The sequence below is a fragment of the Esox lucius genome, chromosome 1, assembly GCF_011004845.1.
Source record: "Esox lucius isolate fEsoLuc1 chromosome 1, fEsoLuc1.pri, whole genome shotgun sequence".
NCBI classification, from domain to species: Eukaryota; Metazoa; Chordata; class Actinopteri; order Esociformes; family Esocidae; genus Esox; species Esox lucius.
Window position 1 is genome coordinate 22,433,996 of NC_047569.1, and position 27,098 is coordinate 22,461,093.

At 43.9% G+C, this 27,098-nt stretch overlaps 1 protein-coding gene across 1 annotated transcript in view; it reads right to left on the bottom strand.

Annotated features, from left to right (window-relative positions):
• The window catches only part of rpa1 (replication protein A1), a 51,865-nt gene that overhangs the window by 18,441 nt on the left and 6,326 nt on the right, over window positions 1–27,098 (bottom strand). The window contains exons 5-13 of the mRNA XM_010891754.5: window positions 26,917–27,005; window positions 26,690–26,761; window positions 25,108–25,237; window positions 24,205–24,307; window positions 24,034–24,102; window positions 23,600–23,792; window positions 22,395–22,531; window positions 19,515–19,663; window positions 5,343–5,472 (exon numbers count right to left, since the gene is read on the bottom strand). Of these exons, the coding sequence (XP_010890056.3) occupies window positions 5,343–5,472; window positions 19,515–19,663; window positions 22,395–22,531; window positions 23,600–23,792; window positions 24,034–24,102; window positions 24,205–24,307; window positions 25,108–25,237; window positions 26,690–26,761; window positions 26,917–27,005 (1,072 nt within the window). The remainder of the gene's footprint in view (window positions 1–5,342; window positions 5,473–19,514; window positions 19,664–22,394; window positions 22,532–23,599; window positions 23,793–24,033; window positions 24,103–24,204; window positions 24,308–25,107; window positions 25,238–26,689; window positions 26,762–26,916; window positions 27,006–27,098) is intronic.

A 27,098-nucleotide genomic window follows, 5' to 3' on the forward strand; every position in this document is an offset into this window, starting at 1 on the left:
CAGACAGACAACAATAACAGCCCAGTAGAACAATGCTGCACAGAAAGGCAACACAGAACACACCTCATATGCCCTTGTCATGGATGCCTACTGCACATGTATCAGCCTTCCTTCCTTCCTTCCTCACTCAGCATCGGCCGGCCTTCCTTCCTTCCTTCCTTCCTCACTCAGCATCGGCCGGCCTTCCTTCCTTCCTTCCTCAGCATCGGCCGGCCTTCCTTCCTTCCTTCCTCACTCAGCATCGGCCTTCCTTCCTTCCTCACTCAGCATCGGCCTTCCTTCCTTCCTTCCTTCCTCACTCAGCATCGGCCGGCCTTCCTTCCTTCCTTCCTTCCTCACTCAGCATCGGCCGGCCTTCCTTCCTTCCTTCCTTCCTCACTCAGCATCGGCCGGCCTTCCTTCCTTCCTTCCTCACTCAGCATCGGCCGGCCTTCCTTCCTTCCTTCCTCACTCAGCATCGGCCGGCCTTCCTTCCTTCCTTCCTCACTCAGCATCGGCCTTCCTTCCTTCCTCACTCAGCATCGGCCTTCCTTCCTTACTCAGCATTGGCCTTCCTTCCTTTCCCTCTGTGTATCAGTTACTACATATTGTGACACCATATATGGTTTCCAATACCAGTAAGGTTGAAACATTTAATGTTTAAAACATAACTTTTGGTCAGCAAATATTGTAAAGGTCATGTTGTGGGTGTTATAATAACACAAAATTCACTTAAAAGTGAAATATGTAAGATATTTTAATATATATAAACGGCCATAATGAAGTTGCAAGGATCAGAGAAAAAAATGCTTTGAAGATTACACGAAAACCTCAGACTCCAGGATGTCCTCTCTGGAATTACACTGCCTGGGTACGATTTGCTGGGCAAATTAGACTTGCACCCTCGCATAAAAGGTGTGACCACTTGCCTCTCCAAGGACCTCAGCATGACACAGCCACAACAACAAATGACAGGGAGCGGACAGGAAAAAGCATGGCCATGCTGTCAGGACGAACTGTGTTAGCATTCAACAATAGAGAGACGGCAACCTGCTTGGAAATCAGCTTTCAAAAAAATTACAGAAAAATATATTACAATAATTGGACGGTGTTATTGCAGAAACAATGGAACCAGGTCATCAGGCAACCCCACCTTAGAGGGATCAGCTAATGAATTCTACAGAAACAGACGGCTCAGACAGAGACGGCCTTAAAGGCTCTAACAATCGTGGAACAATTGCTAATAATGGCACAGATTTACAGTTCCATGCGTTGTACCTTCAATCACTGTCAGCTAGCCATTTACATTTGAATCCCTTAGCACAGTAGGTGCATATACTTTCAAATGACTGAGTGAGAAGCCCTCAAAACACTTTGACCAGTGAAGTAGCAAGGCCAGTGCTAGCAAACCTTGCTAGGACAAACCCAATTAACTTCAACGGTTAAGTATCTCCAAACCTTTGACTGGAATGGAACATATACAGTCGATCTGGCCACATCACAATGACAACAAAAGATACAAAACAACACCTTTGGCTGATTTCAACGTTCAATCTGCAAAAAGAACATTTAAAAAAAGTTTAGCAATATATGTAAATGCAACCCACAAGTGTCACTGTCAGATGAAGAGGTCATCTCTAATGTGGAGTAGATTACATTTTTAAAATTTATTTCGGAATCGTATAGTCAAGTTGGCATTTTTGCCTTCTATTCTCAGGTGCGCATGTCTAGGGCCTTTATTGCAGTGTTAAATAACCACCACAGATCAGCCATGCAGAACTAAAAATGAAATAAGTCTTCTGAAGTCTCCCAAACAGGACATGAATCGAATATTATCCAAACGCTATGCAACAAAACTATTGCTGGTTAAAAGCAGAATTTCAGTGGAAACCATGGCTGTAACGAAGATATTGACTTTCTCCAGACTCAATTAATAGTAGATCAAATATGGTTTCTCTTTATTAAAATGGTCTGTATTGTAGAATGAGGGTGTAATATAAGGATCTCCATAATATGCTTTAAATATAGTAATAGTGAAATTATCATGTTTCCCAAGATTTAAACAACAGAAATTATTTAGAGTTCACCCAAAAGTTCATCCTAAAAAATATATATATTGGGCCAAGAAAATCAGACCCTCACACTCCTCCACAAGCCCCACTAAGAGACATGATCTTCTCTTCAAGCCCATCAAAGAAAAACGGCAGACAGGGCAAGCAAATTCCCTAGACCATTTCCTAGTTGATGAAATTCAACAGAGTTCTACACAGGCAAGAGATTTAACTGAGAAAACAAGCACAGGATAGTGTAGGGAATCTAAATAGCAATGACATGTCTTTCAATTATCAAAATATGAACATTAACGTCAGTGCAAGGTAACATTTGTTTTATTAAGGACATCCTGTGAACATTCAATTGCCATATGCAGATAGAATATCCACCAAAGGCCCATTCTACTGAAGGTCCATTATAAAACTAAATTTACTTAGCTGGATTGGGGAAGTGTTGGTTTGAATGCAAACTGCTGCTGTGCCACATGGAAAATAAATCCTCTACACAGCCCCGACAAGCCCATAAAACAAAGAGTCTATGCAACTAACAACAACATCCACATCCCAGACTTCCTAAAGGACCAGGAGATGGCATCTCTATTATAGAACTCAGCAATGTCATACTTCCCCTTGGAGTTACTGAAGTGGATATGTGAAGCATGCTAACCAGAGGTAATGTTTACAGGCAGAGCAAATCACATGTATTTTGTAGATGCTAGCAATTTAGATGCACAACTCCCAAGACGGCGGGTCCATGCAATTCTGAGTAGGCCCTTCACCAGGCAGCCCTCAAGTCTCTGCTATGTCAGCGCTAAGTCTGTGCAAGTTGGACCTGACTGTACGTCACACAGACCTGTCAGTCCAGCATGCTTGTATGGTGTGCTGCACGAGATAAAGCACCTCCCAGTCTAACTCATGGTCAAAAAAATTACAAACAGTTCACATCTCAGACAAACTGGCTTAGGTCAAATTTTACTCCCTTGAAAATATTTCATTTGAAACCAGCTTCCTTTAGGGTGTGCCAAGTTCAAATTGAATCAAAATCATTGTTTGAATTTCATTCAATTCAGTCCAAATAGACCCCAACCTTGTCAGCCTCCCTCTCCCTCCACTGCCATCTCAACCCAAGTAGTCTTATGTTGCCATCAGTCACATAAACCTTATTAAAAAGCTCTCAGCTCTCCTCCCTGGTCCGATACTGAGGTTAATAACCAAGACCAATAACCAAATAACGTAGTTTTCCATTACACATTTCATAGAACGTATCAGCTTACATAACCATAGGGGATTGATACACCTTGCCAGCATTCCGCCACTGTCTTAAGATGTAAGCTGAAACTAGAGTACACACATTACTTTGTGAGTCCAATCATTTCATTAACAAGCTGAATGAACTGAGCCCTTCTTATCTTCTCATTACGGGCGATAAATGTGCCTTCACCTAGAGCATGAATCCTCCCTGGATAGGAAGAGGACAACCACCCTGTCCGTGATTAATGGAAGGGAGGACATCAGAAAGTAGGGCGCGCCCCAAACGGCACCCTTTTCTAAACGTCTGACCCGGTCCCATTAGAACCGGGCCAATAGCAGTGGCCTGTGTAGAGAACTACGTCGCATTCGGGAAACATGCAGGGACTCTGCTTTAAAACAAGCTTGGGGACCCAGCCACACAGTCATGCAATATGAGGGGCTCCGACAACAAAGATTCATCATGACTGTCAGCCAAGAGGACCTCAGGACGAAGTGATAAGGTGACACGCTTCTGTAACTGCCTGAGCCGGAGATCCTGCCTGCTGGATGTTATTCTGCCTGCTGGATGTTGGAGCTACAACACACAGGGGTCAATGGAGGATTGCTTACATTGAAATAGAGTTTCAGTTGGTACTTGAATAGTATGGCTCTGAATTATGCCAACCCATAAGGCACGTAGTATCATATTACATAAAGCCCATGAGAATTGGGACAGACACGTTTTGGGATTTGGACTCTGTACTCCAGCACATAGGATTTGAAATTAAACAAAGACTAAATGGGCAGTACAGACTGTCAGAAGTACTTTGAGTGTATTTATATCCATAAACTGTATAGGAATTACAGCCCTTTGACATAGTACATTTTAGGGGAATACATTTTTACCAGGCCCATCTGTTTTTAGGCCCGGTGCGTGTCATTCAATCATTAGTTCATGTACTAGAGAGCTAACAAAAGGTCTAGAGATGATTCTAGGCGTTGTTTGAAGTCTGTTGTTTTAGACTGTTGTCTCAGCATGAGGAGCAGTGTCAATGCCAGTAAAACAGGCCATCATGAGGATCAACAACGTCAATCAGAGACATAGCCAAAACATTAGAGGTATCAAAATGAACAGTTTGATACATTGTTCAGAAGCAAGAATGAAGAGAATGACAGGCTGGCTTGAGTATTTCAGAAAGTGCTAATCTAGTGGGATTTTCTCACCCAACCATCTCTAGGGTTTACACAGAATGGTCCATAATAGAGCAAATATCCAGTGAGCAACAGGTCTCTGGGCAAAAATGCCTTGTTGATGGCAGACGTCAGAAGAGAATGGCCAAACTGGTTTGAGCTGATAGAAAGGCAACATTCTTTTTTAAAAACACTTGTTCTAACCAAGGTATGCAGAAGAGCATCTCTGAACGCACAAAACGTCAAACTTTGAAGCAGATGGACGACAGCAGCAGCAGACCACACCAGGCGCTACTTATGTCAGCTAAGAACAGGAAACTGAGGCTACAATTTGCACGGGCCTACCAAAATTGGAAAATAGAAAACAAGAAATATGTTGCCTGGTCTGATGAGTCTAAATTTCTGCTGCGACATGCAGATGGTAGGGTCCGAATTTGGTTCAAACAGCATGAAAGCATGGCTCCATCCTGCTTTGTATACACAGTATAGGCAGGTGGTGGTGTAATGGTGTGGGGGATATTATCTTGGCACACTTTGGGTCCCTAGGTACCAACCGAGCATTGTTCAAAACACCACAGCCTACCCCGAGTATCGTTTCTGACCACGTCCATCCTCTTTATGACCACAGTGTACCCATCATGTAATGGCAACTTCCAGCAGAATAACATGCCGTGCCACAAAGCTCACACCATCTTGAACATGACAATGAGTTCACTGTACTCAAATGGCCTCCACAGTCACAGGATCCTTTGAGATTCGCATCATGATGTGCAGCCGACCTGAAGGCTGAAGTGGGTCCCACCGGGTTCTAACATGCGTACCTAATGAAGTGACCAGTGAGTGTATATCCTTTTGTCCATAAAAGTAAATGACTGCGCGTGCAGGACAAACCTTGTCTCCGTGTCCGAGGTGCTCGGTCTTGATGTCACCCAAGGTCTTCCAGTTGGTGTTCCCTCCTCCACCACCTGTTCTGGCCTCCGTCAGGGACTGGCCCTCCATAGAGTGGCCATCCTTGTCGTACCTGGAAACACAGACACACTTAAGTCATCACATCACCGTGGCCCACTGGCTTGTCTCTGTGGACAACTGAAGGAATAAAACCCATTCTACCCAACACAATCATCCCTGTTTGACAAAGCGTACTAGTAGATGCGTCTCAAATGGCACCGTATACTCTACAGCGCACTACGTTTAAACAGAGCCCGGTGGGCTGTAACCAAGGGCAGTGTGGATGTGAAGGGAGCGGAGCATCATTTTGGACACATCGATAGTCTCTGCTGAGTGGCAGAAATAAATCAGCAGTGTTGGGACAGTTGAGCTGGCCTGGGTCATGGATGAGATGGGCGAATTAGAAAGCCATTTTCACTTAGCGTTACCTCCAGGTGATTCACACAGGAAGCGGGGGGGGGGGGGGTAGGAAGGCGATCGAGGGGGCCGAGAGGAGAAGCAGCAGATGAGGAAACAAAGGGATCGTGGAAACTCAAGTAAAGAGGGAAAAACGAAAAAACACTCAGGTAGGAATGGTGCAAGAGATCAATAGAGCCTTGCAATTTATTGGTTAGGAGGCACTGTGTTTCTTGCTGGGGAGGGAAGGAACTAAGGCATGTAATTACAGAGAATGTGCCCTGCTCTTAGATGCACAACTAATTGAAAATATCCCCACTAACGGTCTGTGACCGCAAGGCCTGGGCAGCAGTATTGCCCCCTCCCACCCCTCTACTGAAAAATGTGCTATTCATTCTTATTGTACCTATTCCTTCAACTCCAGCCAATCTAGCAGCCCTGCTTTGTCTTAACTGGTTGCAGTAGGAAGGCTGCAAATGAACCGCAGGCGGATGATGCACTGAAAACACAGACCTGTAATTAAGCCGCGGACCATGACAAACATGACAGAGTAGGCTACCAAAGTCAGATACCTACGCATTTCTGAATCCAAAATTCTGTCCAGGCCCCCCTCTCCACTGTTTAAAACAAATACTACATGAATACAATCTAACTCAACCCACACTATTTTATATAGCCTAACTCCAACATCCATGTCACAATACCCATTTGTATTTGATGAACAAGTCCTTTTATGAGGCTGCTAGTGTTTTGCCAAGAGAGATCGACTGAGATAGAATTAAAGGAATTGAATTAAACTTTGATGCCATTTTCAGATCCAACAAGGCTGACTACTGGTAGGTAAGCACACCACTGATTTCTCAAGACATTCTTTTTGACAGAGCTACAAATGATTAACAAAATGCTAAACAAGATAGCCAGCAGAAGTTGTGAAGTCTACAGTGGAGGCAGACAGGGAGGAACGTTATGTAGGAAACATCTACAACAAGCAGGATTCAATACACTAGTGGGCTTCATAGAGGAAATAAAAGGAGGACAAACTGGAGCTGCCAGGAGATGTGCAACAGTGGACAGACAGGCAGGCGGGCAGACACAGAATGGCAGCCACTGTCACGTCACAATGAGCCATATGTCCAGAGACAGGACAGCAGTGTGACATGATAGGACAGAACATGACAGGAGGGCAACATGACAGAGAAGGTGACAGAGGGAAAGAGGAAGAGCAGTTAAGCATGATTGGAAACCTACTGTAAGCAGGGTTCCTGCACAGCTCTAATGTCCCCCTCCCTCCCGGTCTCCAGATTCTGTTCCTGCAGGGCTCCAATGTCCCCCTCCCTCCCGGTCTCCAGATTCTGTTCCTGCAGGGCTCCAATGTCCCCCTCCCTCCCGGTCTCCAGATTCTGTTCCTGCAGGGCTCCAATGTCCCCATCCTTCCCGGCCTCCAGATTCTGTTCCTGCAGGGCTCTAATGTCCCCCTCCCTCCCTGTCTCCAGATTCTCTTCCTGCAGGGCTCTAATGTCCCCCTCCCTCCCGGTCTCCAGATTCTCTTCCTGCAGGGCTCCAATGTCCCCCTCCCTCCCGGTCTCCAGATTCTCTTCCTGCAGGGCTCCAATGTCCCCCTCCCTCCCGGTCTCCAGATTCTGTTCCTGCAGGGCTCTAATGTCCCCCTCCCTCCCGGTCTCCAGAGTCTCTTCCTGCAGGGCTCCAATGTCCCCCTCCCTCCCGGTCTCCAGATTCTCTTCCTGCAGGGCTCCAATGTCCCCCTCCCTCCCGGTCTCCAGATTCTGTTCCTGCAGGGCTCTAATGTCCCCCTCCCTCCCGGTCTCCAGATTCTCTTCCTGCAGGGCTCCAATGTCCCCCTCCCTCCCGGTCTCCAGATTCTGTTCCTGCAGGGCTCTAATGTCCCTCTCCCTCCCGGTCTCCAGATTCTCTTCCTGCAGGGCTCTAATGTCCCCCTCCCTCCCGGTCTCCAGATTCTCTTCCTGCAGGACCTCAACAGCTTCAGAGCAATTAAAACTAGAAAATAGGAAGTCTACTTTCTCGCGTCTACGTGTGCATATCTTTCGCAAATGTGCTATATAACTCAGAAACATACTCAGCCCGCCCTGCCAAGTAAGGACATTTCTTCCATATTACGCGAGTCATCTCTTGAGAATTTACTTTCGGTTGCATATGAATTTAGTAAATTCAAGCTAGCTCGTGTGCATGCATCAGCTAGCATGCTAGCACTAGCCATTTAAAGTATAATATATAGATGTGTAAATCCAATCAGGACAATAGGCTGTGGTCGAGCTGTTAAATTAATAAATGAAGACAATTTTGTTAACATTACCCCTGCCAAAAGCTAATTAATCATGAAGTTAAACATGCATTACAAATAGTGGAACACTCGCTTACCCACAGCGCTCAACTTTGGATAAAATAAGTGCAGGAACAGACAAATCGCACATTGGACTATGTTAATGAAAATGCATCTGTTAATACTGCATGCCCTAAAAAAGGAACCGGAACACAGTTTGACCAAAAGTAGAAGGCCCAAGTCAACCACTGCTTCACCATGAGAAACACTTTTCACCAGGAATTCCAACAAGTTCCTAGCACCCCCCCCCCCCCCCATCTCCAGGTTCTGTTCCTGCATGGCTCTAATGCCGCCCCCCCACCCCCATCTCTAGGTTCGGTTCCTACACGGCTCTTATGGTTGGGACTGGCAGACAACATGCAGTAAATACCATTATTGGTTCATAATGCCTACTTAAGCTTTTAATCACAACAGTTGTGTAGTTGACTGATACATGAGGTCATTTTCAATGGAAACAGCAGCTGTAAATGCAAATATTGTATTGTAGTTCTACATCCCAAAGTGGTTGAACCACAATCATTTTCATTTCACAAAGAGATTAAGCAGGCGCCAGACAGGAGCTAAGCCGGGACAAACTACTGGCAACAACAGAAACAGGGATGAGAGAGCCCAAGTAGCATTGCCACTTAGCGTAGTTACTTGTTTAATAAAAACAAATGAAAAACTGTTGTGCTGAAGCACTGAGACAACAGAAGAAAAAAACACAGTAAACAGCACACCTCCAGATTCCAAATGTGAACAGAGCAGAACACTTCTACTTGTGGCTAGTAGCCAAAAAGCCCTCGTTCTGTCTGGGGAATAACAGAGATCTGACTGACTGAGGAAAGCAGTAAACCACTGAACAAAAACAGAACAGTGAGTGACCAAGTATGACTAAGTGGGCAACAGCAAAAAGGACAGAGAAGGACAACGACAAAAAGAGGGAAAGACATGGAGAGAGACTGACAGGTTGGGAAGCCAGTGAAGACGTGCTGGTGAGGCTGTCTGGGATGCCCTCTATTGGACTTGAGTTGCTACTGTATGTACCAAGCGATCAATACAGAACTCTCCACTACAGTATTGCTTATGAAACAAATTAGCATGGCATTAGAGACAAAAACAAGATTTTATTTGATGTGGGTTTTATGTAAATCCTTTAAAATCCTAATCAGTGCAAACAGGCATCCTCTAGGTATGTTACTTGATAATGGTGGTGAGCAGGGTGACTAACTAAGCATTCATTAAAGGGACACTTTAAAATCCAGGAAATAAATGCAGCCATGTTTCATTTGGCGAAATATACATGGCGTACCAATTGTGCTACAAGTCAACTAGATAGAGACATTGGGTGTCTTTCAGTGAGGTTCCTCAGATCAGATTTAGTGGAAAGTCGAAAGCATGAATTCGCTTGCTTGACCAGTCAGCCTGGATGAAATAATTCAGAAGTTATACTAAGAAAACATGAATTAATTCTCAAATTAAAATTGCTATGAAAATAGTTAAGACTGTTAAACATAGTCATGTTGTTTGTTTGTAGGAATGGTACGAGCAGGGATAAACATGAGCCGTTTACCTGTGAGATATAGTGCATTGGTTTCTTGCTGGCAAACGAAATGCTAATGTGTACTTTACTGCGTTTGCTTGTAATTTGTAAGCCAGGCACAGAACACCACATGGGCATGGTCAATGTAGTTGCTGTTTCAAAAGTATATAAAAACAAGAAAAGGCCTTTTTTCGGCCGGCCTACGATTAGAAGGGATGAATGTTGTTGCCCTCGCTGGATTGGAAACCTGAGATTCCTATGTGACAGGCTGTGTCTTTAACCACGACGCCACTAAGACATACATATGCAGCATCGATACAGCGCCTCAACATTAGTTCATTTTGTCACGCATTAACATCGGGCCAAGTTTGAAAATCTATCTAGACACCATTGAGCATTGTGTTGAACCGACTAACACTTTTTATTATGTTTATGTCCACCACAAAGAGAATCTATGAACAGTATGGCCTTTGCCAATGGCTGTTTTAACAGCTCATTAGCCAATAACAGGCCAACAATTCTCTACTTACTACTTGGAATAGTCACAAGATGCCTGAAGATGAACTTTACACTGCCAAAGCTATAACTGTAAACAGTTTTATTTTAGGCTTGCTATAATGCAGCTACTGAAGGATGTAGCCAGAAAAGCTTTTATCCATCTTGAATAAATCCTAATGCGTAATTTGTTTAGTCTATGTAGAGGCACAAACACCGGTCTCCTGCATGACAGTCTGCAAATCTAACCACTACACTATTTAACAAGGGCTAATCAGTCAGTAAGAGACATTAGCTCTTCTTGGCTGGCTCCGCTTACGTGGTCTAGCTAAAAGTGGATTACTTGTCTGCAAAATTTAGCTTGGGAGGTTATATGTATGTTTTCCTTGAACTCTTGAAACTATTGTAATATATGAATAGACCAATACAGAGAAAGTACATTGTACCGCAAAATTCAAATTTGCTGGTTCAAGAGGGTGTTGAGAAAATCTTGAGTTTTTATGACACAAATGTATCATTGCTAAAATTAGTAATTAGAACATTAATTAGTTGTGCTATGGTGAAATGCCCCTTTCAGTAGAGCAGTTTAATGATAAGGTAAATCAATTATAGTGTGGGATCTTTTAAATGGCTAAATAATGAGGGCACTAAATAAGCATGCACCAAAGTTACAGAAGGCCCCCCAAAAAACAGTACCAGTAAGTAAGGAACACTTTAATTAATCTTTCAAAAATATTATTTAAGCATTTAAATTATGCAACACAGAGAGGCAAATACTTTTAAATTACAGCAACACCAAGGGAATCATATTTGATGCTCCCCATAAAGACAAATCCATGTTTCTTTCATGCACAGTAGTTCATATTCCCAATTCTCCCCAAAAAGAACACAGATTTCATGGCAATCTGTAGAAGTCTATTTCAAAGACAAGAAGGGAATCATAATATATATATATATATATATATAATATATATATATATATATAAATATAATGGAGCTCAGCACAGAATCCAGGCTCAAGATAATTGCTGCATAGTGCGGCATTCTCATTTGAGGAAATTAAACACTCTCTCTCCATAAGATTAATTAGTCTGACATTAAAAAGGGAGAGGGACACTTTTCCAGCACACACAGACCGGCTGTAGGCAGAGACACTGACAGGATCGGTCAACAACCTACCGACTGTAACACAAACCCCAGGAGTCTGCAGCAAAGACTGTCAGAAGAACACACCTACACTGGGCAAAACGACGGTTTTCAAGAGCTTTGCTCTAACAAGGCTCAGAGTTTGCCTCCGTTCTTCAGTTCTAAAAATAAGATGAAACATTCAAAAAAGTCTAATTGATTTGCTTCTTCTTTATGTTTGGAAAGTAAGTCTAGGGTTGCAGACGACAGCAGCATAATTAAGGAGGGCTGTTTGTGGACAGACAAGTTTAATCCCAAAAGGACAGCTATTCCCTATAGCAATCGACACTCCACATATGGGTTCTAGTGAAAAGTAGTGCACTACATTAGGAATAGTGAGCCACTTGGGAAGCACGGCTGCCTGCCGGGAATAGTCACTGATAATTAACATCCTCCTCTCCCAGAGCACTGAAACCATTGAACATGCTCTGATGTACTAGGCCCAACTCATTCAGCGGTAAACTAGTTTCACTTGGTAAAAGTACAAAATAGGACAAATCTGTTTATTTTATTCTACCTATAAACTGTAAACCATTATGTACCTCGGTGTTCTCCATAGGGCCAGGTCGCATGCAGAACAAAAGGGTTGTATGGGATGTGGTCCACCAGTGTCCGAGGGGCGTATGGCTGAGGTAAGGACTCCTTCCAACTCTCTGACCTGTTGGCCTTGCCTAATTGATAGATGCCTGCAAACATGGCAGGAGCCCACAAGCCCCTTAAGGACCTGCTGATTGGACGGGGGTGGGGGGGGTCTGCCCCGGAAAACAACACTTAGAGGCTCGTTATCTCTAGCTATCCATGTGAGAAGTTACGTGAGGGCCTGCGCCCCAAACACTACACCTATGTGCGGCCCTACTCCAGAGGCTCCTGGTCAAAATGAGGGCAGCGTGTAGGGGACAGGGTTCCATTTGAGACCAATACGAGAAGGAAAGGAAGCTCACACAGCTCAGATGGCAGGAAGTTGACCACCCGCGTTGTTGAACTGAGCAGGCGGAAACATGGAGGATTCACACTAAGCCTCAAAAACACAATTATCCAATGCAGGGCGTTTCTGCGAGCTGGAGTACATCATAACTCACAGCTAGAGCAGCAGAGAACGGCTGCACAGTAGGCAAGTTGAAAACAAAGTTGGTTTATGAGATTAGATTATCTTAACATTAACTAGCTAGAGGATACCCCGGTCTATGGCAGAGAGCAATCAGAAAAAACTGCCTGTTGTACCGCTGCAAAAGGGGGGGTATTTAGACCAAACCAAACAGTAGACTAGTACCTTGGGAGGATACAGAGGGACAAGGCTGAAACAGAGAAGGGCGATGAACAAGGCCGAGCGAGGTAAGGTTGGCCACAGTTACAATGCATTTCTTTAAGTTAGCCAAGCTAGGGGGCCAGGTTCTAAGAATACATTAAAGAGTCACATACTGTTTAAAGATAACTGGGTCATGGGAGGATGGTCAGTTGGGTACTAGGTATTCATGAGTTAGTGTGTAACTGAAATGAAACTTGTTTTGGTGACAGTATGTATGGTATATGCAGGGCTGTCGCAACGATTGAATAACTGCCTGATCGCACTTATTTTTATATTTTTTGCCCAATATTTTTATCCCACAATGCTGTTTCCAATCTGAATAAGTGTTTTTTACACAAATGTTAGAAAGGTCTCAACAAATACCAGACAAATAATGACCGTTTTCCTTCAGTCAGGATGTCTAGTGCCTGGAAGCAGAAGAGCTATTGACAGTGCTGCAGAAAGTTCGAGGCGCAGATCGTTTACTGAAACATTTGTTTCTTAATTTCAGTATGTTTAAACCAAGTTTAGAACAGTGTAGCACCAACACACATGCGTTCTGGAATTGTGCAACATTATTATTTAATAGATTTGTCACATCAACGCTGACCGACCAAAAAAAAAGAAAAAAAAAAACACTTGTCATTTCCATGCACATTTCTTAATGAGAAAATGCACATTAAAATGCATGGATAGAAATCTGTCCCACTACATATTAACATTAGAAAAAGAACAATCCTTGTATATTTTTAACTGAATTAACAGAGCATTGAAACACGTTTTGCAATGCGAGGAATTTGCAGCAGAGGTGAGAGGTGAAACGCCACGATGCGCATGAACATTTTATCATTGCTTTGCGGTTGCATTTTGTGAAGAGCAGTTAACAACACTGATTTAGTGCTAGTTCCAAAGCCGAACACAACTGCCCCGCCCTGGGAATTTTTCGTTTTTAAGCTAAATGAAAGAGGGGCGCCCAATAATTTAGAGGAGGCAAATTGTCGGATAAGCACCAAAAAGCTGGCGCTCAAAAAAACCACAAATATGAAGAAACATCTCCGGATCCATCATGTGGACTTTTAGGCCTACATTATTATTTGGCTTATGCCAAAATAATCGCATACAATTTACAATACAAACAAGTAAATTGTTATTCGCAATTATTTGTGCAACAATTAATTGCCAACTAAAAAGTCATAACCGTGGCAGCCCTAATGGTGTGTACACAGCCCTAGAATGCAAGGAAAAACTGTGGTGTGGTACAGCGCGTACGAAGCTATTCCACAAACGTCAATATCATTTGACCACCACCCAACTGGTCCAAATCCTGTCAAGTTTAGCCCATTAAGTTCAGTTGTGGGACTGAGTTTTACAACAGTAGAAACATTTCCAAGAAACATTTCAAAGATCCAGTGACCCAACAACAACATTTCAAAAGGGTAGTGGTTAGGGATTAATAGAGCTGTGTTGAGAAATCACCACAGCCCAGACAACCGGCGAAGTGGCAGAGATGAGCATATTTTGTTGACATGCCACCCCTCTCGCTCTCCCGCTGTGTAGTCACATTCCACGGCCTCATTACGCTGATCAGGGTCTTCAGATCTGTTCTAAATAACGACAACTCCTCGTCAAGGTAAGGGGGTTGAGCATGTGTCACATGGAGATGTTATTGCAGTTACTCTGTCCCTTTCATTCCTCAGCCTCCTCTCATCTTATTTCCCTGTGGAGAGTGGGGTCCTTATTGCTATTGGAAAGTTAATAAATAAAGCACCTTCAGGGCCAATCGATTGGATCTCCACTTTCTAAACACACATTTTGCCTTCATGTCTGTGATATTATAGTCATGAAATGGAATCAAAGTAAGCTTAACAATGCATAGGAGTAGTAAGTGAAACCTACTGAGGCTGAAAACAGAGAGAGGCCAGAGTGAGTAGCTCATCTGAGTTAGGAGCAGGACACATGTCATGTGACACCAATCATGTTTTAGGATACAGAGGACACCTCTCAGATGGGTGTGAGGACCTGGCCGCACGCACTAACATCAACAGAAAGTCACATCCTGAATACTCATGTTAACAGTCGCTGTCCCCGGATTTCCGGGTAATGTTTTTGTTTACAAATTATATTATCTAACATGGAACAAGAAGAGCGTGAGTAGAGAAGGGGGGAGTGGGGGAGCGACAGATTAAGGTGCCACAGAGCTTAGATTAATTTATGAATGGCTGTCCCTTTAGTTACACCCTGCCGGCTCACTGAGGGGCTAGTGTTGACTTTAGAAACGATATTAACAAGGCCTTAAAAAATAAACTTTAGAATTTTGGCAGAGTGTGCACAATGAGCAATTATTTACCTTCAAATTTGTATTAGCTTTTTAGACATCCTGAATAATTATTTTAATTTTGACAACATTTGGCATGTCCACGCTTAGCCATAATACATTTGACGATACCGGCATAGCCCGTTTATCAGTGATTGCAATGTATACAGCGCATTTTATACAGTGCAAGTGAAGCCATGCAATAATACTGAACAATGTGGACCGCAAACACGTTCAAGTAAGCTAACAAGCATTAAAAAAAAAAAGACCGGAATTATCTGTATGAAGATCTTGTTAAGACGGGAACTGGAGTCTACTGGGTTTCTGTTCTCCACCATCATTAAAAGCATCCTCCTGGTGTCCCACACCTAATAACTCCCTGGTTAGGAGGTTGCAAGGAAAAAATAGAGTGGAACTGGCTTGGAGGTCCGGAGTAGTACAACCCCCCCCCTCACCCAACATTCATACACCTATACTTACCACCTTAATAATACCAACTGCAGAGAGATTTTGGCATCGGCAGGTAGAATGTTAACGTGACCAAAACACTGCCAGGTGGTCACACAGGGGTCCATACAGTACAAGGTTTCCACTTCACTTTGGGACATAAAAATACTCTGAGCTCACATTTGAGTTCTGAGGCAAGTTGTGATTTATAGCATAAGTCAACCGTCAAGGAGTTCAACATATTTGCAACGTTTAGATTAGCAGCTCTGCTATATCAACTATGAACAGCAATGAACAATGTGCTTCCCGCACACGGAGCGGAGCCCACCAGAGCAGAGCCCACCAGAGCAGAGCCCACCAGAGCAGAGCCCACCAGAGCAGAGCCCACCAGAGCAGAGCCCACCAGAGCAGAGCCCACCAGAGCAGAGCCCACCAGAGCAGAGCCCACCAGAGCAGAGCCCCTGAAGTAACTGTGTCTTGTAGTTATTGATAGAATGTTATATTTACAAACCGCTATTTGTTAAATAACAGTCTAAACTGCATCCAAATAAGGTTTCTAGCTAATTAGCCCAAGAGCTCCCCTCAGATATGTTCAATGAACACTGTTCATAATATCGCATTGTGAGGTCACAGGCAGTTGCAACCCTTAATGAATACACAACAACCATGTTTAGACAAGGTGCCAGTCAGGGGACAAGCCTTGACCGATCAACCTATTTACTCACCACAAACTCAACAAATAATGATTTTGCTATTTGGCAATAGGTTTAGATTGGGCAACACACAGAAAAAAAAAAAAAAAAAAAAATGATTGTTTGGCCAAAATATCTGGATACTGGAGAATTACAACACAATACTTTGACCCGTAAAATTACAACAATAAAACAATATATTACTACCCCGCCATTGACAAGACAGCTTTGATAACAACTAAAAAATAAAACTGCTGCCTAGCTTTCTAACCAGCTATGAGATTGGGGAAAGCAACATATATATTTTGGGATTTTTGGATTAGGTACACAGCAAATAACACTATTTAAGGAGTTGGCAATAGAAGGTATGCGTCATAGTACCTGCTTTCCTATTCCTTCGCTAAAGCAGCCAATAGGGTGGTCCTCAAGGAGTAACCCTTCCTCTGTAATGGTGTCTGCATTTAAACCTGTACACTGGGATGTGATAGCAACATCCTATTCGCCTGAATAATGACTCGCACATACAAACTAAATCTGGGCAAAGAAATCTGTGCATAAACCACGTGTGCAATCTTTTCTACGCAAATTGCAGGATCTATCAAGGATGAAACATTTCCTTAAGAATGTTCATAAATGTATGCAAAGCCATGACCAGGGATATGCACAGTGCCAAGTGGGTGGAATAAAGGAAATGCTTCTCAAATGGAGACTAGTTAATGTGGAAAATAGATTTTTCCAGTGAGTCAATTAAAAACGTCAGTTCATTTGTAATAGGCTTAATAATGCAAGGTACAGCCAGTTGGTGAATTATACACGTTTAAAACCATTGTTGAATTATAATCAGGCTGAGATAATGGGAACTGGAAGATTTGCCATCCGCTGTATTTAAGAGAGAGCATCTTCAGAGACAGAAGGGACTCTTTTTGCAGAAAGCACAGGGGCTCAGCATTTTTTTGGTGTAAAAATATAAACAAGGACAATAAATGCCTCAGGTATATGGAACATGAATTTTCAATAGACCCTTAGAAATCTGTCATCTCACCCAGGACAAAACAGCTGATAAATATCTTCAAAAGAGATTCATACACTATCTATCAATAAGTTTGAATAAAGTGAAATTGATTTATTTTACCTACAGGTTCAGAAATAAAGGCACATAAAGGCCATATGTACGATTCTTACTGTACTACTAGCATAAATACAAGCATAAATGACCAGAAGATATCTGCAGATAATGATTTAAGTTAACATTTCATATTTTACGCTACAATTATGTTCAGAGTGCCCGAGATCTGCGTTATATGCAAGAAAGGCATTATAGTAGTTGGACTACTTTTTAACTGTAATGAGTAGCCTAGCAGGTTAGTTCTTTAATTTAAGCATTCCCTTACTAGTTAATTTTTCTAATAAATAGCACCTTACTCAATTTCCCTCAGTGTAACAAACGTAGCGTTTATTCTCTCCAGGAGCAGGTGGCAAGAAAAAAATGCAAAGATGGCAGCACCAGCACTTCCTGTTAAAGTTCATGTTACACCTACCAAAGCCACTCACCTAGCTCCCATTCATTTCAAATTGATATTGAGCATCGACTAGCAATACGTGCAGCGTAAGGCTGAGCCACGCAATTCAGGCAAGGGAAGCAGTTTACCATTTTGACTACGTCATTATTCTTACATATTAGCAAACACTGAGGTTGCAGTTATGTTTTGCTGGTCGGACAATCAAAGTTCGATCCCAAATCATCCTCTGTTGGACATACCAAAGTTGATCAAAAATGAACATCTAAATACAATTTCTAAACAATTATTATGAATAATTTCAAAACAGATTTAGTAATTATTCACCTCTGAGTAAAGCCATTAAACATTATTGGATTATGCACATTATTGCAAAGAGATTTCAAATTGCAGTGTTTTCTTTTTTGAGAAGGTATGTTTCAGTATACAAGGCCACATCAGTTTTTTTGCTCTTCATTGTTCACTGCAATTGATCTATCTAGTATTCAAGTCTGTATATATAGACTGTTGAATAAGCCTGGCCTGAAAATGTGGAGGCACGTGCAATACAAAATAACTTGAGAGATTAACTTAAGAGATTCTTGATTAAAGTACTAAATGCAAATATTGTTTCTCATTAGGGTATACAATTACTTGGGATAATAGTATTGGTCACACTTACTGTATGATGATTAATAATGTTACATGCTGGTGAATGACACTGACTACACAATACCTGACTACGTAATTATAAAAAATCCCATTAAATGTGTGGCTTGTGGGCATAAGTGACCAACACATGAATATCTTAAAGTAACTTACCACCCTACTTTATACAGAAAGTAAGGTAACTAGTTACTTTTAAAGGTTACGTTCCCCATCACTGCTGACAAAGATAATTTTAGAGATATGTGATGTCTCTCCTTAATAATTGCTGGTGTATGGTACATGTGTTAATTGCATTAATATAGGGCTCCACTGTATGAATAACCGGAAAACAAAGTGTTATAACCACTGAAGCACAACGACACTCCCCCAACGTATTAAAGTTCCAGTGTGTTTCCAGGGGCGGTTGACACTAACATGTCATGTGATGCTCAGATGTTCCCATTTATCTTTTTAGAATAGAAGGTGAAATACACAACTTAGATACAAGCCCCGTTAAGGTAAGTTGCAGACAAAAATGCCATTAAGACACATTTATTGCGTCATATGCAGACATTATAAATCATACGGTTCTTCACATTCGCAATGGAACAATGTGGGGACCGTTCAACAAAGACTACAGATGACATGGGTCAAAAGGTAAAAACACCGTCTTCAACCAGTCACTGACAAAAATGCTAAACAGATATTGTTGCTTCTAATTGCATAATGTTGCGTGAGCCATGAAAGAGACTTGCCATTTATACAAAGGATCTGTTCATGAGATATTCATATTTAAAAGAAATGCATGTTTCACCTGTCAACATGATCAAAACAAATGCTTCAATCACCCCAATGAAACAAATGAGACTATACCAAAAGCTCCCCTGTCATCTCTGGCTTCTTTCAATGGCAGATTAAAAGACGTTTTTTTTAACAGATTAAGAATGATTTGCATTCATATGTAATACTTAACTAAAGCACCCCCCTACATCTCCACTAATGGAGGTAGGCTAATCTTGATGATGAAAGCCAGAGCATGCATGCAGAGTTTGGGGATCTGATATTAAACATTCAAATTCCTTTAAATCCTTAGAATTCCCTCATTGGCAAAGCCAAGAATGTGAGAGAATCGCACTGTGTCAGTTCTTCCAGACAAATGTTCTCTCATAGCAGCTCCAGTCATACCCAAACCTTGCTCTTCTTGTATAACACAGCCACACAGAAGCCTTTAGCATCTGAAGTGATTTGGAATCATCCTAGAGAGACAGACACTTACCAGCCCCGCAGCTTGTAAGCCTCCGGGATGTCGGGGTTGACCATGAGGGTGCTGCTGAACGAGGCAGACAGAGATCTGCCTCCATAGTCAGACAGCTTGGCCCCTTTGATGGCGAGAATGGGCTGCCCAGAGCCATCAAAGTTCTCAGCCTGCAAACACATCAGAGGATGAGAGAGGATTAAGTCACTGGAAAGAGGATACAGGACAGGAACAATATACACATTATGTACAAAACGGTCAGCACTGCGGAAGAAGATAAAGTATGTGTGTATTTACATGTGTGTATTTACATAACACTATTGTTGTTTGTAAACTATACATACTGAGTACCTCAACAGCTCCCCTGGATGTGGGGGGGGGGGGGGGGGGGTTCTACAGTGCAAACAAAGGGAAAACACTACAATAGCTTGTCAGGATGAAGGAAATGATAGCAAACGAAGCATAGTCCCAGTGTGCCATGTGTAAAATCAACTGCAGGAACTGGGTTTCTTCATCACACTGTGACAGGATATTTACTCAGTGACTTCAACCACATCAGGTGCCATTTCACAGAGACACAGACAGACAGACAGTGAGGGAGCGAGCGACCGACAGACAGACAGCGAACGAGCGAGCGACAGACAGACAGCGAACAAGCGAGCGACAGACAGACAGCGAGCGAGCGACAGACAGACAGCGAGCGAGCGACAGACAGCGAGCGAGCGACAGACAGCGAGCGAGCGACAGACAGCGAGCGAGCGAGCGAGCGACAGACAGACAGCGAGCGAGCGACAGACAGACAGCGAGCGAGCGACAGACAGACAGCGAGCGACAGACAGACAGCGAGCGACAGACAGACAGCGAACGAGCGACAGACAGACAGCGAACGAGCGACAGACAGACAGCGAACGAGCGACAGACAGACAGCGAACGAGCGACAGACAGACAGCGAACGAGCGAGCGACAGACAGACAGCGAACGAGCGAGCGACAGACAGACAGCGAACGAGCGAGCGACAGACAGACAGCGAACGAGCGAGCGACAGACAGACAGCGAACGAGCGAGCGACAGACAGACAGCGAACGAGCGAGCGACAGACAGACAGCGAACGAGCGAGCGACAGAGACAGCGAACGAGCGAGCGACAGACAGACAGCGAACGAGCGAGCGACAGACAGACAGCGAACGAGCGAGCGACAGAGACAGCGAACGAGCGAGCGACAGACAGACAGCGAACGAGCGAGCGACAGACAGACAGCGAACGAGCGAGCGACAGACAGACAGCGAACGAGCGAGCGACAGACAGACAGCGAACGAGCGAGCGACAGACAGACAGCGAACGAGCGAGCGACAGACAGACAGCGAACGAGCGAGCGACAGACAGACAGCGAACGAGCGAGCGACAGACAGACAGCGAACGAGCGAGAGACAGACAGACAGCGAACGAGCGAGCGACAGACAGACAGCGAACGAGCGAGCGACAGACAGACAGCGAACGAGCGAGCGACAGACAGACAGCGAACGAGCGAGCGACAGACAGACAGCGAACGAGCGAGCGACAGACAGACAGCGAACGAGCGAGCGACAGACAGACAGCGAACGAGCGAGCGACAGACAGACAGACAGCGAACGAGCGAGCGAGCGACAGACAGACAGCGAACGAGCGAGCGACAGACAGCGAACGAGCGAGCGACAGACAGACAGCGAACGAGCGAGCGAGCGACAGACAGCGAACGAGCGAGCGAGCGACAGACAGCGAACAAGCGAGAGACAGACAGAAAGAGACACACACAGACAGAGAAAGACACACACACACACACACAGATAGAAAGAGAAAGACACACACACACACACACACAAAGACAGAAAGAGAAAGAAAGAGACACACAGACAGAAAGAGAAAGAGACCAAAACACACAGGAAAGATTGAGTGAACGAGCAAATTGCTAAAATCACCTCTCCATTTTCAAAATGCTGACTAAACATCTCCAAACACAAAATGGCACAAGGCTCACAACACCTCAATTAGAACTGCCTGGAGCCTTGGTTTATAGGACTCGCAGGTTAAAAAGACAACACATAATATTGAGCATGAGACGAAGACCATCCTGCCTTTGTCCAGCTATAGCCCCCTTGTGTCCAGACTGGGCAGTAAAAACGGAAAAACAAAGTGTTATTTGCAGGAATTCAATAAAGATCAAAACTGTAACAGCTTGTTACATTCTGTGTTCCCACTATAAAAGCATTCATATAAACCTTAATATAATCGATGTTCGCAATGTATGGGCGTAATTGCATGTCAACACCCAAACAATTCTACAGTGCAGCTCCTTACGACATGACTTCAGTGTTACAGGGACATTACCAATACATAAGGGCTGTGGCTTATAATGACATGCAGTCTTTAGCACAGTGGGAAGGAATGATGTAGACAGCGTGGTATTCCTAGCAGGAAACCTGGAAATTGCCCGTGTGTGTAACAGCTAGTAGGAGTAGTAGGATTGGGACTAAAAGTGTCAAGCATTTATTCATTGCATTTATTTCTACAGCAGCATATTCACATCGATATGCAATTAAGTCATACCATACACACGTTATTTCCGGAGGCTTAAACTTCATTTCCACAGAACAGGCAATCATTTCATGTTCTGTAATTAAAAGACCCACACCGACGGTGCCCTTGGGTCCAGACCCACACCGACGGTGCCCTTGGGTCCAGACCCACACCGACGGTGCCCTTGGGTCCAGACCCACACCGACGGTGCCCTTGGGTCCAGACCCACACCGACGGTGCCCTTGGGTCCAGACCCACACCGACGGTGCCCTTGGGTCCAGACCCACACCGACGGTGCCCTTGGGTCCAGACCCACATACAGCTGTATGGCTGAAGCCCAGTCCTCACCTCCTCTCCCCACAGGGTAACCTCCACCAGTTTTCCAGACTGGTCAATCAAGCTGAGTGTCCTCTTGGACACCTCACGGTTGTTCTTGGTGGTCAGACGCGTCACCTCGGCCACGCTCTTACACACTCCAATCACATCTGAAGAGCGCGCAGACACACACACAGACACACACACATACACACACACACACACATAAATTAGCACAGTAGACAATGAACAGCATTTTGGAGGACAGTATATAACAACTATCCCTTGAAAAAGACCAAAATCCTACAGAATTACCTATGGAATTCATAGGTCACCCATTATAAATCGTACATTTCCCACATATAAATATTAATGTGTTTTATTCTACTGGGTCAATGGAGGTCCCAACAGTCAGGGGAAATCAGACCCTCCTTATTTGGTTCGTATTGAGACAGAGCCTCTTGGGCACATGTAAAAGAACTGTTTATCCTGATGCATGTAGAAAAGGGAAATGAATAAAAGCTTAAAAGCATAGCTGCCAATATAATTTTTTCACAGTAAATTCTATCTGTCCCTAAATGGGACACAGTATTGAGGTATGTAAGCCCTACCTCTAGGGCCCCTACCTCTAGGGCCCCTACCTCTAGGGCCCCTACCTCTAGGGCCCCTACCTCTAGGGCCCACACCTCTAGGGCCCACACCTCTAGGGCCCCTACCTCTAGGGCCCCTACCTCTAGGGCCCACACCTCTAGGGCCCACACCTCTAGGGCCCCTACCTCTAGGGCCCACACCCAAATCCTCTTTCCTCTACCCCCAGCTCCTCACCCAAATCCTCTTTCCCCACCCCCCTGCTCCTCACCCAAATCCTCTTTCCCCTCCCCTCTGCTCCTCACCCAAATCCTCTTTCCCCTCCCCTCTGCTCCTCACCCAAATCCTCTTTCCCCTCCCCTCTGCTCCTCACCCAAATCCTCTTTCCCCTCCCCTCTGCTCCTCACCCAAATCCTCTTTCCCCTCCCCCCTGCTCCTCACCCAAATCCTCTTTCCCCACCCCCCTGCTCCTCACCCAAATCCTCTTTCCCCTCCCCCCTGCTCGTCACCCAAATCCTCTTTCCCCACCCCTCTGCTCCTCACCCAAATCCTCTTTCCCCACCCCTCTGCTCCTCACCCAAATCCTCTTTCCCCACCCCTCTGCTCCTCACCCAAATCCTCTTTCCCCTCCCCCCTGCTCCTCTCCTCACCCACTATGGCGTCCTTGTCTCGGGCCTCCAGGTCACCAATAGAGACAAAGTTGCACTGAACCATGGGTACATCCTGGGTGTCCTCACAGGGGATGATCGTGGACTCTCCGTTCAGGGTCATCTCGTAGTCATTCTTTAGGGACGAGTACTGCTTATTGGCGATTTTCAGGGATCCTTTGGAGATGTAGAATACCTGGACATGGATTAAAGACTCTGCTCAAATCTGAACACCACTGTGATGTTCACCCGAATACTGATGCAGGAACTAAATATGCCTGGCAATGGATCTGGAGTGAATCATGTTGCTGCTGGAGTGTTACACACTTGGGCATGACTCATTTGTAATCTCACCAACGTTGACATCAAGGTAACAACACCAAAGGGAAGTGACACTTGTTCAGTGTTGACCATCAACATTAGACAGTTCATCTAACCTTGCCAGTTTCAATGAGGCTGTAGAACTTGTCCACCTCCTGGGTAAAGGCAGTCACTCTGATCTCCCCCTGCATGGACACACAACACACTCAGCTACAGACTACCAACAGACAACCAAAAAGTGCAGCACGAGACAAGCAGGTGGAATTCAAATGGAAAGGGTTGCTCACACTCTCATCCACAATCTCCATAGAGAAGAGCTTCCCTTCACCGCGAGAGTTGCTCCAGGTACGGATGCCACTCTTATTAGTGACACGGGCGCGGATGGTCCACCTGACAGGCAAACATCTATGATTAGGTTGTTGTTGGGGTGGAGGGGCACTAGGCCTTGGAAAGACTTTGAACCAACCATCCATGGGTAGTTCCGGCCCACGATCCATACCACACACACATATTACGATTTCCCAGGGTCACTCAAGGTCCACTTGGTCTTCCACAACACAGTGACTCAGGGGAAATCAGATCCTCATTACTCCGTTATTTAACTAAAGAAATTGGTCTGACAGAATTATCATGACAAGAGGAAATATTTAGGCTAGAGGCCATGTTTTTTTTATAGATGGTTCCTCTGCTAGGAGGCTGACAAGGGACTGCAAGGGCTATTCCAGAAAGACAATGAGCCTAGGCATAGAGACGCACAAAACAAATGTTAATTCACTACAAAATCCAACATAAGGATCTGCTAAGATTACATATGGAGGAATGGCATAATATCCCTCCCAATGTATTCTCCAGCTGAAGTCAATTCAAACAGTGTTTATTCCAGCATGCTAAAACGCGGAAAGTGAAAGTGAAAACAGTATAATTTTAAAACTAAACTTTGAGTATAATACCTTTGATGCATTAAACACTATCTTCAACTGAAAAACTGAATGTTTTTTTATTAAAAACATAACATAGCCATGACTGACTTTACACAGTCATTACTGTTAATCTCCTTCAGTGGCGACAATCCTTTCATCCCAAAATAGATCTTTGATAGATAAACTAAAAAGACTGTGCAATCTATCAAGAGTGCCAATACAGTTGGACAGTACAAGAAATATCCCTAAATAAGGGAGGAGAAGACTGACTTGGACTGGTAGGGGTTGAGGCTGGCAATGGGCACAACTTTAGAGCTGCCTCCAGGAGTGCTGGGCATGGCAGACGAAGGTGTGGCCTTCTTCATCCCAAACTCTCGGCCGGGACCTTTGTTCATGGAGCCTGATGACAGGGAACGAAGAGAGCAGATAGGAGTTATTTAGGCATACAGACCTGTTATAGAGTGGCAAAAGACTTACCTTATTAATCAGAGCTGATGTACAAAAATCCAATTACTTTGAATCGCAAATCCATGATCACTGTAATTATCTCACTCACATAAGTGTACTGGCATCGTGGAAAGACGTGATAGGAGGGGAATAATAACTGGGCTTGATTTGAAATTAGGAGAGGAGTGCGTAGACCGTAGTAGACAAAAGCCCCCAGAAAAAAACCAAGTCCATGAGATGGTGTTTCATGGGAGAGAGATGATGATGATGATGATTCACCTATCACAGGCTCGAAGGAGTGTGAAACGACAACCCCAAGCTCCCCACGGGAGACTGGTGACTGCTGGCAGCCTGACTGTTGACTTCTGTTCTGACAGAGGCACCAGCAGCACATTTGATGTGTGCACCTCACACTGCGGATCACAATTTAAAATGTCCACTTAAGTCCTTGCACTTTGCCAACCAGTGCATTTGCAGTAATTAAGCCCCCAGATCCAGCACAGCCGCACAACTCGACAACAATAACTCTGCTGGTGATGAGGAGCATGGCGCTCGCCACCACTTCAAATCCCTCACACCAGATTAGTGGGATGAATACCAAGGACACGGACCAAAAGATATAAGCTCCTGAAGCTGCGGATGGGGATAAGAGTTCATCTGTCACGGTTCATGAAACTCCCTACGATATTGTAGGTCAGCAGGAAGAAATCTTTCCTTAAGCCCACCGAAATGTGGATTAAATAACTATGTAGACACTGGCGCTACGTAATGATTAGACATGATTATTTCAGTCATCGGAGATAAGATAAAGATGATTAACATGAATTAGGAACTACATTTAATTGCCTGCAACCTATTTTCTACTTACTGACAATTTGTCAAAAAATAAGCCAATTTAAAGTAGAAATACTGGACTATTTTAATGTTTTACAATAAATGTCAGTATCAAATAATTTTTGATAACTCCCCATCACATACTCATCTTGCATCAAGGCATGATTACTGTTTCGGTACTAATAATAACCAAGCGATTATCTAATGAATAGAGTTGAAACAATATCCTATAATCAGTGTAACATTACAGAAACCCAAGCGGCAAACGTATATTAGCAAAGCGTTATGTCAAAAACAGCGAGGGTTTAATATTTTCAACAGATCTGAGGATTTTAACCAGTCAGATTTGCATAAATACTACCATCTACTGGAAACAAAAAGGAAATCAAGATATACAAATACTGAAGTGTTTTGTAACGTCAAAAACATCTGTACATACCATAAATTTTGTAATGCATATGTTTATTAGCATTTTTGTTTTTCAAACACATTTATCAAAATCTGCAAAACATATTTAAAATGATTTTACACTTGCTGTTGAAGGTGACTTAGCAATTAAAAAGAGGTTTACCATCATTTCCATTCTGGGGAAGCAGTGGACGGACTGTGGGACCGGGGCCTATCGGTGGTACTTTAATCTGACCTACAGGGGAGATAAGGGAAAGGTCAAAACCCATGTAACACACCCAACATGGTTGGTTATATCCACGTCTGGATTGAAAAACCTTTACAACGCCATCCTTACTAAGCATTATGATATAGTGAGGGCTGCAAATGCTGTGTCTGCTTAAGCCTCACCCTCCACATAAGGCGTGGGGTCTCCGATCTTCCCAGCTACCGAATCAGCAGACGTCACCACCTCCATGTCCAATATGACCACCACACGCCTGAATGGAACAGCAATAAACACCACCATCATATGAAAAGTATAGATCAACCACTAAAAGGTAGGGCTGAAATTCAAGAACATCCAGGTGACA